The sequence below is a fragment of the Eretmochelys imbricata genome, chromosome 3, assembly GCF_965152235.1.
Source record: "Eretmochelys imbricata isolate rEreImb1 chromosome 3, rEreImb1.hap1, whole genome shotgun sequence".
In the NCBI taxonomy this organism is placed as follows: domain Eukaryota; kingdom Metazoa; phylum Chordata; order Testudines; family Cheloniidae; genus Eretmochelys; species Eretmochelys imbricata.
The window spans coordinates 119,138,283-119,152,240 of record NC_135574.1 but is presented as its reverse complement, the minus strand read 5'-3'; the positions used below and the strand labels follow the sequence as shown (position 1 = coordinate 119,152,240).

The 13,958-nt window shown below is 41.6% G+C and overlaps 1 protein-coding gene across 5 annotated transcripts in view; it reads left to right on the top strand.

Annotated features, from left to right (window-relative positions):
- The first annotated feature begins 2,816 nt into the window (after window positions 1-2,816).
- TMEM242 (transmembrane protein 242) overlaps window positions 2,817-13,958 on the top strand; it is a 48,772-nt gene continuing 37,630 nt past the window's right edge. For all 5 annotated transcript variants that reach the window (XR_013345663.1, XR_013345664.1, XM_077813256.1 and 2 more), the window contains exons 1-2: window positions 2,817-2,975; window positions 4,806-4,906. Coding sequence is in view for 3 of the 5 variants with exons in the window: in XM_077813256.1 (XP_077669382.1) it covers window positions 2,837-2,975; window positions 4,806-4,906 (240 nt within the window). In the remaining 2 variants the exon portion in view is untranslated. The remainder of the gene's footprint in view (window positions 2,976-4,805; window positions 4,907-13,958) is intronic.

The window sequence follows — 13,958 nt, the reverse complement described above, 5'->3', positions numbered from 1 at the left end:
AAAGGAAAATCATAGAATCACAGGACTGGACGGGACCTTGAGAGATCATCCAGTACAGTCCCCTGCACTCCTGGCAGGACTAAGTATTACCTAGACCACTGGTCACCAACCAGTAGATCGTGATCAACTGGTCAATCCTGGGGCCTCTGCCAGCTGACAGTGATCTTTGGACACTAAAAGTCTGGCGGCGCAGCGGGGCTAAGGCAGGCTCCCTGCCTGCCCTGGCCCCACGCCACTCCCAGAAGCGTCTGGCATGTCTCTGCAGCCCCTGGTGGAGCCACGCATGTCCATGCACTGCCGCTGCCCCTTCCCCCTGGCGCCGACTCCTTAGCTCCCATTGACTGGGAACTGTGGCCAATGGGAGCTGTGGGGGCAGCAGCGGGTCTCTGCGTGCTCCCCGTGTTCATGTCCACACCCCAACTCTGCCCCAGCTTGGAGCCCCCTTCTGTACCCAAACTCCCTCCCAGCACCGGCACCCCTCACCCCCTCCCACACCGCAACCGCCTGCCCCAGCCCGGTGAAAGTGAGTGAGGGTGGGGGAGAGCGAGTGACAGAGAGATGGGGGAACGCAGTGAGTGGGGCAGGTCATCGGGGAAGGGGGGGTAGATCCTGGGTTGATATTAAATTCAAAAAGTGATCTTGTGCGTAAAAAGGTTGAAGACCACTGATCTAGACCATCACTGACCGGTGCTTGTCTAACCTGCTCTTAAAAATTTCCAGTGATGGAGATGCCACAACCTCCCTAGGAAATTTATTCCAGTCTTAACCACCCTGACAGTTATGAAATTTTTCCTAATGTCCAACCTAAACCTTCCTTGCTGCAATTTAAGCCCATTGCTTCTTGTCCTATCTTCAGAGGTTAAGGAGAACAATTTTTCTCCCTCCTCCTTGTGACACCATTTAATATACTTGAAAACCGTTTTCATGTCCACTCTCAGTCTTCTCTTCTCCAGTCTAAACAAACACAGTTTTTTCAGTTTTCCCTCACAGATCATGTTTTCTAGAACTTTAATAATTTTTGTTGCTCTTCTCTGGACTTTCTCCAATTTATCCAGATCTTTCCTAAAATGTAGCACCCAGAACTGGACATACTACTTCAGTTGAAGCCTAATCAGCACAGAGCAGAGCAGAAGAATTACTTCTGGTTTCTTGCTTACAACAAAATGTCAGCATGAAATTGTTTACAAATGTTATTAAAAGTTTTTCAGATGTAAAAATAACTGCTAAACAGCACTCAGATTCTATAAGTCAATTATAACTGAAATAGAGCAGAAATACACAATCAAAGAGAACATATGCAAGTTATCAACAGTCTAGACTCAACCTAATGGTGAATCAGTTACCTCATCAATTAGCAAAATGAGCTGACCTCTAATATCACTCTTGTCCCAATATTACATCTTGTTTGCAATGTTGCCAATTCTCCTGATTTCATCAGGAGTCTTGCAATATTTGGTGTTTTCTTAAAGTTCTGGAAGTCACCTGACTACACCAAAATAGCTTTCTTTTTTTGAGTTTCTAGATTTCATGGTTTTAAACATAAGCTTTGAAATATCAATGCTAAAGATTCAAACACCAGGAGGCAAAGAAAAAGAACTCAACATATATTATTTAAAAAGTTTCATGACTTCTTGGACTGCCTCATGATTTTTGGCACACTTAGGGTTGGCAGTTACATTTTAAAAGTCATAATGTTTATCTGCTTTCTAAAAAAAGCAGCTAAAGCAGGGTATCTGCTAAAGGAAAAGGTATCTATCACATGTTGAAGAGTGACAGAAATAGTACAGATTAGGAATATAAGAGTGAGCAAGATGTTAAATGACTCCTTGAAACAGTCAGCAAAAGCTCTCTGTGCCTTAGTTTCCCCATCTGTACCATGGGGATAACAATACTGACCTGCATTGTAATGCGCTTTGACATCTACTGATGAAAAGCACTATAAATGTTAGGTATTATTTGCCTGTTGTAGCTGTGTTGGTCCCAGAATATTAGAGAGGCAAAGTGTCTCTCAGGTATTATTACTAATGAGCATATGTACATTGAGCTTTACGAAACATAGAATAAAACATATTTTTCCTTTATTAAAAAGTGTATCTTGCAGCAACGGAAAATACACTATAGTATTACTATTGTAAAATTATGTGTCTTGCCAAGGACCAGGACCCCACTGAGCTAGGCCCTATACAAACACAGAGCAAAAAGACATTCCCTGTCCCAAATTGTACATATTACTGCAGAATACTTTCCTATTTTTAAGAAACAAAGGCTGCCCCAGAAAACGGACAGTCTATAACACACATGCAGCGTTAAGCCACACGCCACACAGCGGATTAGCCCGCTGGTGTCGGCAAGACATTTACAGGCTCCCTCAGCCGCTGTCTTCAACTCGCCCCTTCAGGCTGATTGTGCATCCGATGAAGTGAGCTGTAGCCCACGAAAGCTTATGCTCAAATAAATTGGTTAGTCTCTAAGGTGCCACAAGTCCTCCTGTTCTTTTCGTCAATACTTTCTGTCACACACCAGCCCCTAAAACTGCCCCGCCCCGCTCACTCACAGCTGGGGGGAGGGGGGAATCATTTTAACGCAGTTTTGACGCCTGGGGGTGGAGGTGTATCAAGGGGGGAGGCAGGACACCCCCGCCCTGAGCTGACGCCAGAAGAGACTAGCGCGGCGGGTCTGGGCGGCTTGGGGAAGCCTTGCCGCGGCGGGGTGAGGAGTACGAGGGACTCCGAGCCGAGCGCGGCCGGCTGCGCGGGCGGGGGCTGGGCTAGCGCGTCCCTGCCCAGCTCGGTTTCCATCCGGGTTGCAGGGAGGAGCCTGGCTCGCCGACCCGAGCATGGCGCCGGCTGCTGGCGCGGGGGGCGCCGAGGGCGCCGCTGCTGCTGCCGCGGAGGGGAAGCCCGGGCTGGGGTCGCCCGTGGCGGGGGCGGGCCGTCACCCTGCAGCAGCCCAGGACAAGTTCTTCTTCATCAAAGGTGCAGCGAGCCGGGGGCCGGGGTAAAGGCCCCACGTGGGGGCGCTGCTGCTCTGCCTAGTCCCCACAAGGGGGGGAAGATTCTCCCCCCCATCACAGCAATGGTGTGAGAAAGCCCCTTGTCTCCAGGGCAGACAGGCTGTGTCCCAGGGTGGGCAGTGGGGCTGGCTGGGGTGCTGCTGGCCACAGCCTGGGCTGTAACAAGAAGGTCCCAAGGATGCTGCTGCTTCTCCCCTCCCCAGCTGAGCTGAGCGCCGCACTCCTTGCCCTTTGCCTCCTTGGGGGATTTATGGGTTGCAGGAGGGGCCATCGCTGCTCTAGCAGGTGCTGTGGCTTCAGCCACATCTTGGTGCTGACAGCCTCTGCCCGCCCACCCCCCATCTCTGAGGAGTGGTTCCCCCTGCACCGCTGTTGCTGCAGCCCCAGCGCCTCATTCCAGCCCCAAAGGGAGCAAGGGGACCATCCCTTTGGGTGGGACCTGCTTCTTCTTCAGGTTGCTCAGAGGGGAGCAAGAGAGTGCAAGCAGGTTTGGAAATGCCTCTGAAGCTACTGCACTTGACACAAAGCCATCACTCTGTATCTGACCTCTCAGGCCTCCTCCTCAAAGGAAACCTGCACAACAGCTTCAAAAGATGAGCCTGGGAGCTTAAATTCACACCTTTGCTGGACACTACAAAATATGGACTGAACAGACACACTGGATTTATGGCTCATTACAACAACAAATTGTAACCCTCATAACCAGCCCATGACTGCAGACTTGTTAATGGGCAACTTCACCTTGAATGATCCTTTGAAATATGTGTTAGCTATTTATGCTAAACAGTCTGTTCCATCTTATGTTTATCAGTGAAATTTGAGTACATTTCCCAGACCTGAAGAACATTGTGTAGTTCAAAAGCTTGTCTCTCTCACCCACACAAGTTGGTTCAATAAAAGACATTACCTCACGCACCTTGTCTCTCTGGAGCAACTGAAAGTTGCACTTCCCCTTCTTCCCAAGACCTGCAGAAGCCCCTCAGCTACCATCATGGGTATAGAAATGGTGCTCTACGCCACAACAGGAACAAAGCTGGAGAACAGCTGCTGAATGTGTCCTCATATATGGGCAGATTTCCAGTTGGTAATTTGAACTGATGAACGCTGCAAGAAGCAGAGTTAAGTCTCCCCCTTGAAGAAAGGGTGCTGAAGTATATAGCCAGGGGATACATAGCTCTTGAGAGACCCATGCTGCTGTTGGGAGATACTGCTCAGAGAGCACTGTAAAGGAGAAGGACCTTACCTGGGAAAGCCTGGAGTCTGCTTGGTTTTATCTGACTTTCCTATAGATGAATGCAGTGTAGTTGTAGCTGTGTCAGTCCCAGAACATTAGAGAAACAAGGTGGCCGAGATAATATCTTTTATTGTACCAACTTCTGTTGGTGAGAGAAACAAGCTTTTGAACCACACAGACCTGACCAGAAGAAGAGTTCTGAGTGGCTCGAAATCTTCTCCCTCTCAACAACAGAAGTTGCCTTACCCATCTTTCCTATTGATGATCAGTCTCTACATGGATTTACTGGCCATGTGCCCTTTCTCTTCGCCAGGAGTGTGAAGTAGCAAATCAGCATTTTAATTTGCTGGTATAAACTAATCATTGATCTTTAAAGTACTATATTATAAAACATTCCTTGTCATTCACTAGATTGAGAAAATGAGCAGTTTGACAGCTATTCCATTCCCTTAGGCAGCTGCTGATAGATCTGCACTTCTGATTTTTTTTTAATGTTTGAACATTATTTTTTTCTAGGAAATAAATTCATTATTTTAATTTCTTAAATTTTGTTGGCAGGTGGAATTTTTCTAGGTACTGTTGCTACTGCAGGAGTGATAGCTGGTTTTGGTACAACACTTGCTATGGCTAAAAAGAAAAACCCCAACTGGTTCGATAAGGTTTGTCTCTTTTAAAGTACTATACAACCATGAGAAAGTAAAAATAAAATTTTTGCTTCATAGTGTATTATTGCATGCTCATTTTGGCTATACTAATTGTTAATGGTATAGTAGTTTTATAACCAGGAGGCCTGATTTTGCATCAATGAAGTCAATGAGAGCAGGAGTTAATTCTAAGTTAGGCGTTAGTGTTCCTTACTGCTTTAGTGGCAGATCTGGGCTGGTTATAATAAAACCCATAAAAAGTTTATTCAGTCTGCTGTGATCATATTACTATAATCCAATGAAAAATATTAAATAAATTTATCTCAGTTCAGGGAGACTACACCTGTATTCCCCCTCTATGGTCAATTAAGGGCACAGACGCTAGGCTTCTGGCTCTCCAGCCATTGTCTCTCTTGGGTGGAGACATGCATCTCTTACTTTTCTGAACGGGATATTTCCAGGCTGCATAGCTCCCTAATTAGACTATAAATGCACCAGCCAAGTCAGACTGTCTAAGCAGACCTGTTTGTTTTCTCTTCAGAGACTAATAACAATGTTACCTCACAGCACTTTCTGTGCAAACTTATTTATTCTTAGGGTAAAAGCATTACAGAGAAAACATATTAAAAACAATAAAAGAACCTACATGCACACTAATAAGCTTACCAGAGATCAGCCTAACTCCAGCATGGGTTCTGGCAGGAGTTTAGTCCTTCAGATCCCACAAAGGATTCTTGTCTATGGTCACAAGTTTATAACAGCCTCAGCACAGAACTAGCACGCTCATGAAAAGTTGAGTCCGGCCTCATAGTTCAGGGCTCTTTACCTGCTTCAGGAAACCAGATCAATCGGTAGACAATGGGTTTTCCTCCTCAGGGCATAGCTTCAAATGCCCTCCCAAGTACCTCCTAGGAAGCCCACTTTGGACATACTGTCCCTTTGAAGTTCATAACATTTCCCCAAGGTATACATTAGTCATTACCCTAGAAAAGTTACATACAGTCCTACAACAACACAAACAATTCTATTTTTAATACAATGGGTCCTTATACTTAAAAAATTTAACTTAATTCACTAAGGTTTATCTGGGATATTGCAGGAAATTGCCCTCTGTCACAAAATTATTGAAACACAAAGCTTTTAAACAATACATTTGCAATTTAAAGCCCCGATTCTGCAAACATGGGTATACTTTACTTATGGGAATGGTCCCATTGACAAGTTTAAAGTTAAGCACACACATTTTCAAGATTACAACCTATATGATTAAATGAATATCATGTAGATAAATATTCTGTCACAGATAAACCTAGTGTATGAATGATCACTGTTATAAATAAATATGCAGAAATCTGTTTTAGTTAGATTATACAGAGAAAAACATGGACATTTAAAATTAAAATGTTACTCCATCTTTAACTTGTCCCATGCCACCTAGGTATTACAACGCATGGTACATGTACTGGTCTGTGACTCACATGTATGTAACACTTGCAATAAGATAAATAAAAAATAGTGTTAGATTATTCAAAAAGCTTCTAAAAATATTCAAGTTGAGGACATTCTGTGTGTATAATTAATATACGTAGGGAATTTTAAAATAAAGATTATGTAAATACATAATATTGACCTAGTAGAACATCTGTGCCATAAACATTTAGACAGAGAAACCTGTAAATAATTCTGCATTTTTAACTGCAAGGACAAACCTAATGATGGGACTATATGTGCAAATATATCTAATCTTGGAACAGAACACAACTATTCAAGAAGAGTTTTTCCTTAGTCAGTTTTTCATTGAATGAGCATTTGTAAAATAAACACTTAAAATTGATCAAACACTAAAACTACTATAGTATCTATTGCACCCAAGAGATACCTCACCCTCTAAATCCTTTTGATCTGACATACAAAATCGTATCATTTTATTCATTGTACTTTCCATTAAGTTTATCACAGCGTTTATTCTGTACCCTCAATATGTCTTCTTTTGGAGGAGGGAATATCTGAGATCCATCCTTCATCTTGCAAAACCCTACTTTAGGCTGGGACGCATCACTCTGTGGCTGTTCCATACTGATCCCATGTCACCTCTAATACTAGACTATCTAGCAAAAAATGCAAACGCCCTCTAATTTCAGATAGGTGAACAGTAAGATGCAGCATACACATTTTTTCTGTGAGTAATGTAACAATTCTTCTAAAGACAAACTAATAGAAGATAAATGATCAAAATCTAGATAATTTAAAATAAGAAAATAAACAGCAGGGTGCTTTTAGTAGCAGAAAACCAACAGGGATCAGTTTTTTTAACATCCCATCCTCTCCAACACTGAAAAATGTTTTTACAGTTTAGCACAGTGGTGAGCAACCTGCAGCCCGTGGGCCGCACGTTGCTCGTCAGGATAATCCACTGGAGGGCTGCGAGACAGTTGTTTACATTGACTACTCGCAGGCATGGCCAATGGGAGCAGCGGGGAGCAGCAAAGCATGGCCGTTGGGAGGTGCGGGCGGCCACGCCTGCGGATGGTCAACGTCAGCAAAATGTCTCATGGCCTGCTAGCGGATTACCCTGACAAGGGGTTGCGTGTTGCCCACGCTGCAGGTTGCCCACCACTGGTTTAGCACAATTATTATTATGTTCAGAAGAGTCTTGTGTTACTAGAATACTGGGAAAGGTGTGATGTAGGTGAGGATTAAGGTACACTGGGTGAGATTTTTTGGGAAAGCTTGCAGAGTGCCTTCCTGCCTTATACCTGGCTTTAGCAAGTGATAAAAGATTTTGATGAATATTAAACTTCACTGGATTTAAAAATAAACAAGCCAGGTTAGTTGTAGAATGTATTTATACATTATTTTGTGGCAATATTGTATATTGTATTTCCTATTTATATGGATATTGTATTTATGGATTTATATGTATATTGTATTTCCTATGTATGGCCTATTTAGATTTGAAATATACACAAAATTATTTAGTCTACTTAGTGTAACAATGCCCAGATTTTTTAACCTTCAAAGCTGTCTTCAAAACTCATCTTTCTCTCTCAAACCCTTTTGGAGAGAGAAGGGTTTGAGGGATATAAAGTTATAGTATCAGTTATTATGTTTTGTTTTACTTAGAGTGTGTGAGTATAGTGTCATTGGCTTTTATACGTGTAACTATTTGTAATTAATTTGTGACATTCAATTTTGTAAGATATATAGAAACTAAGCCAGTTGTCTCATTTTAAATATATTAAGAAATAGGCACACTGTATAATAATGTAATTCCACAAATTATATAAATCCTGTTTCAAATAGCACAGTTGGTTTCATTATGACTGGCTATTACTTTTTACCATCTTGTAATGATGTTTTAAAACAACTTTTTCCTGGACGTTACATTAACACCATTTCAGATCTGTATGCTCTTCACTGGCTGACCTGCCCTACTACTCAATATGAAATTAATCTAGAGTGGCATTAAGATGACACTGAAGTGTATGTAGGTTGGACGTGGCACCAAGTGAAGTGAAGGATTTTCCTTTTTGGTTGAAACCTATATTTGCTGCTAGCCCTGCAACTGAATGAAAACAGTTTATCAGCAAACATCAGTGTCTACCAAGAACTAGAACCTTATAGAGCATAAAAAGGAAATGCTGCTTTTTGTCATGCTGATTGTGAGGATAGCTGGTGAACAGTTTCACAAGACTGAGGCTAGACTTTGAAAATGGTATAACTGTCAACAAAAGAATGGCTGAGGACTAGTCACCAAACCAGAAAAGTAGCTCTGTAGTAGCATTATTAATTTCATTTAGAATTGTATATTTTAGAGCATTGAACATTATCATTTGTAATAATACAACTTTTAAATGATATTATACAAAAGTAAAAGCATAACCATGAATAACTAGCTTTAAAGTTAAATGCAGTCATCATAGATGTAAAATGCATAGTTAAAATGAATAATGTTTTTATGCTTACAAAAGTGAGAGATTAACAGCAGGGGTAAGAGCCAGGCATGATGCAGGAAAGGATTGCTGTAAATAAGTAAGTAAATAAAATCCGTTTATTCATGTCTGACTCTTGGTGAAACCATAGCAGAATTTTCAGAAGCTTTCTCAATCCATCACTAGCTTTGAGCGCTCAGCAGTTGACCTACCAGTGATCTGCTGGACACCATTTATCCATCTCCTCGCTGGTCATACCCTATTACGATGACCTGGCACCATTCCTTACATGATGACTAGGGCCCTACCAAATTCACAGCCATGAAAAACATGTCACAGACTATGAAATCTGGTTTCCCACCGTGAAATCAGGTCTTTTGTGTGCCCTGTACTATACAGATTTCATAGGGGAGACCAGCGTTTCTCAAATTGGGGGTTCTGACCCAAAAGGAGTTGCAGGGGCGGGTCACAAGATTATTTGGGGGGGGGGGGTCCTGGTAATACCAGCTTAGTTCTGCACTGACTTCAGAGCTGGGCGGCTGGAGAGTGGCAGCTGGTGGCTTGAGAGTGGCAGCTGGTGGCCGGGGGCCCAGCTCTGAAGGCAGCACCCCGGCAGCAGCAGCGTAGAAGTAAGGGTGGCAAAAACATACCATGCCACTCTTACTTCTGCACTGCTGCCTTCAGAGCTGGGCGGCTGGAGAGCGGCAGCTGGTGGCCGGGGGCCCAGCTCTGAAGGCAGCACCCCGGCAACAGCAGCGTAGGAGTAAGGGTGGCAAAACCATACCATGCCACTCTTATTTCTGCACTGCTGCCTTCAGAGTGGGCGGCTGGAGAGTGGCGGCTGCTGACTGAGGGCCCAGCTCTTCAGGCAGCAGCGCAGAAGTAAGGGTGGCAATAACATACTATGTCATACTTACTTCTGCACTGCTGCTGGTGGCGGCTCTGCCTTCAGAGCTGGGCTCCGAGCTAGCAGCCGCCGCTCTCTAGCTGCTCAGTTCTGAAGGCAGCACCGCCACCATCAGCAGTGCAGAAGTAAGGGTAGCAGTACTGCAACCCGCCCCCCCCAACTCATTTTTGGGGCAGGACCCCTACATTTAAAACACTGAAATTTCAGATTTAAATAGCTGAAATCATGAAATTTATTATTTTTAAAATCCTATGACTGTGAAATTGACCAAAATGGACCATGAATTTGTAGGGCCCTAATGATGACTTTCTCAAGGTTATTTCCATGTTTATGCCTGACGTGACCACAGTACACAAGTTCGCACCTTTTGATTAGGAAAGTACGAGGCAAGGCCCCAGTCCTGCAGATACTTATGTAAATGCTTAACTTTACTCCCATGAATTGAAATAGGAATCAGTGTAACTACTCATGAGAGCAAAGTTAAGCATGTATGAAATACCTGGAGGACAAGCTCTGATAATGTACCTTAATTCTGACTTGCAACACCCCAAAGCAGAAACTGCCAGTTAAGAGATTTTTTTAAAATAAAATCCAGTGCCATTAAAGGACAAACTCATAATTTCTTTTCCTTGTGATTTAGGTTCCAATCCTACAAAGATTTGTGCATGCATTTAACTTAACTCACAGTGGGGTCAATCATGTCAGGTGCTGAGAAATCTGGCCCCAATCCAGCAAAGCAGTGAGCATGTGCTTAACTTTAAGCACCTTGAAGGCAATGGGGCTTCTCTGCAGACATAGAGAGCTGCTCACATGGAGACAATTGCAAGTTTGGGGCCTTTGTCCCTAATACATTTGAAAAAGGTACCTTCAACGGTAGCGTGTCTGTCCCCTGTCTTCTTCCCTCTCCCTCAATTCCCCCCCCCCCCCCCCCAAAAAAAAAAAAGTAAAAATTTGGAACATAGATTTTGGGAATCAAGTCAGTGAATTCTGTTCCCTATTTTCCTGGCCTGTTTTTAAAAAGTGTTTTAGCAATTTATTTTTGTATTCAGAGAGGTATTTTCAAATCTTGGAGCTGTGATGAAGAGAAACGAATGTGTACTGACAATAAATAACAAAGGTGTGAGTAAAACCCCATTCACTTAAAAGAGCAATACATAGCTATTTGTATGTTTTAATTAATGAAACATTTTTTCTATGCCATTGCATTGTGATCTCAGAAGCATTTCTCCTAGCAATTCATTCATCACTTCTCTTGAGGATTTAAACAGCTTGCCTGAACATCTTACGACAAAGATTTCTCGAAACACCACAATTTATTTGGATACTTAATACCCCCGAGGAGTCGGCTTGTGACTGAACTCTCTTGAACTACTGCCAATAAAGCCAGATCAGTTTCTTCGATTATCACTTTTTTTGGCGCAATGAAGCATTTAAATAGAATTCATTTTTGCCATCCATTTTCACAAATAGCACTTGTGTCTCCCACTTAAAGATTCAATTAAGTGGATTTTTTTGGCATGGTTTTTCATGTTCAAAAGTAGAGAAATTCTCAGATTTTATATTATATTTGAAATATTTAGATAGGAAAAATGTCAGACAAAGAAAAGTTATAGAATTTCTAAAAGTAACAGAATCATTGTTATGAACATTCATTAGCTACTGTACAGAGATCATAGGACTTTTATATAAAGGACTTAGTCTGAATAATGATCACTGTAGTTTGTGTCTTTGTGCACATATATATATATATATATATATATATATATATACACACACATATACACAATGCATGTATCCGTGCATGCCACTCAGATTTTAAACGATGTGCGCCCGTAATTCTAAGGTGAGAACTGAGCCAACAGTGTTTGAGTTGCCCCAAGTTTAATAGCATTTTGTTAATGGTTTCTACTCTTAAATTAGATTAGGCTATGTAAATAGACAGATTGCTATTGAATATATGCTTTGTGAACATATATTTCAGCTGGATAACCATGCTCAGAACTAAATCTTAGAAATTTAAAAAGTGAATGAAAACGGTTAATGATTGTCTCTGGGATTATTTAAATATATAGTTGTTTTATGATTCAAAGTTGAATGAAAAGTTTTTGATCCTATTCCAATGTCCAAATGTAGAGTGGTGGGCACTCTACATATGCTTAAATAGATAGAAATTAAATGCAGGAGGGCAAATAGCAGGATCTATATTAAAATTTTCAGGAAGGTTATTTAAAGATGACCTGCAAAAGGAAAATCTTGGGTTTGTGCACTTGGTTTTTCGCACTTTTTTATGATGTATAATAAAGGCTTAACCAATGGGTAGGGTGCAGTCAATTTAGATATTTTTTCTGCTGATTTACATTAGAAATATCAGTAGTGTAAAATCTTGTTTTCTATGATTTTGCTGGAGTTGACATTGGAGAGCTAAAGAACTGGTGTGGGATTTTTTTACCCTAAAGTTAAGGGTAAGGATGTTGATCCTTTAACAATGAGATCTTTTCTCACAACTGTTTGGCACATGTTTGAGTTAAGCAGGTATTAATGAAAACAAACAAAAACCTAGAATTTCTAAAATTTGTGATTAAAACTCCCTCTCTCAACTGCGCAGGGTTTATTTTACAGGTAATTATGAAGACATCATCCTAGTTCATCATATCATCCATCACCATCAAGGGATTTATAAAGTATTCCAGGAAAAACAGGATAGATAAGACAGGAATTTGTAACAAACTTTTTTAGGGAAAAAAAATGAAACCACCACATACTTTCAAGTCTTCTGTATATATCATACAAGATCATAAACCTAATCTTTTTCCATGGCAGGTCATCTTTTGAAAGCAAAAATCCAAGAGCTATAAATGCTTTAAACAAGTTTGGAAATCAAGCTAATCCTGATACTTAGTTTTAACTCTAAGGTGCCACTAGTACTCCTTTTCTTTTTGCGAATACAGACTAACATGGCTGCTACTCTGATACATATTTCTCTTTGCTATTCTTTCGAATATATGAAAAAAACTGTTCTTTAAATTCTCTTGCAAATGAATCTTCTTTGTCAGGATTTCATATTTTTGATAAAATAATTTTGCAAATGAACCTATTTGTTTACACATTTACACTTCTAGTTACTATTTGTTACCTTCATACAGTAGTTTCATGCTCTTTAAAAATAAAATGGCAATTTCTGTTATACTCCCAGAATTTTACCTACCAACATAGTGTTTCCATGGAGAAGGCCTTACCTTGAGGATTCATTCCTTCTGTTTTTAATCAGTCTTTCAGAATTCTGAGTACAAAACAAAATTACTCAAACAATTTTAAATAGTGAGTGCAGATACTGGTTTATTTTATTGTGCAGGTTTGAATCTTAATATTTCTAGAATAGTTTTCTTTAACCTAAGGGCTAATTTACATACATAATTATGTTCTTTGTCCTCTGTCCTGCAAGCACTTATGTATGTGCTTAACAGTCCCATTGGGTTCAGAGGGAAAACTCATGTATATACATTTAAGCACATAAAAGTGTTTCTAGAATCAGGGCCTGAATGGGAGCATTTTCAGGGTAGTAAACTTTGGAACTTACCAAGGTTTATCATTTTTATGTGGTCTGACCAAGAATTTTGCCTCATATAATAGTTAGCATACTAAAGTTTTAGAGTCCAATCCTGCAGTCCTTACCTGAACCTGAGTAGTTCCAATGAAGTCAGTATAAGTTTAACTGTTCCCTAGGGGTGTTCCACCCCCGCTCTGCCCAAGGCCCCCCCACTCCATCTCCTCCCCAAGGCCCCGACCTCGCACCGCTTCTTCCCGCCCAACTCCGCCATCTCCCCCAAGGCCCCACACTCATTCTGCCTCTTCCCGCCCCTGCTCTGCCCCCTCCCTTACGCCACTGCTGGCTGCTCTACACCCTCCTTCAAGTCCCTCCATGAGCCACCAAAGAGCTGTGGCTGGTGGGTGCTGAGTACCCACTATTTTTTTCCATGGGTGCTCCAACCCCAGAGCATCCAAGAAGTTGGTGCCTATGGTTACCACGCTGCGGTGGTATTTGGTTTACTGCAGTTACATTCTGTCGGTTACACGTATCCTACAGGAATTAAGTACAGTTAATCAGGTATCACAGTGTGATAACTAGGTAAATGTTGACTGGTCATTGTAAACTGTACTATGTACTCCTATATTAGTAATAGTACATTAATATTAGGACAACACCCAAAGGCCTCAAATCACAACTGGG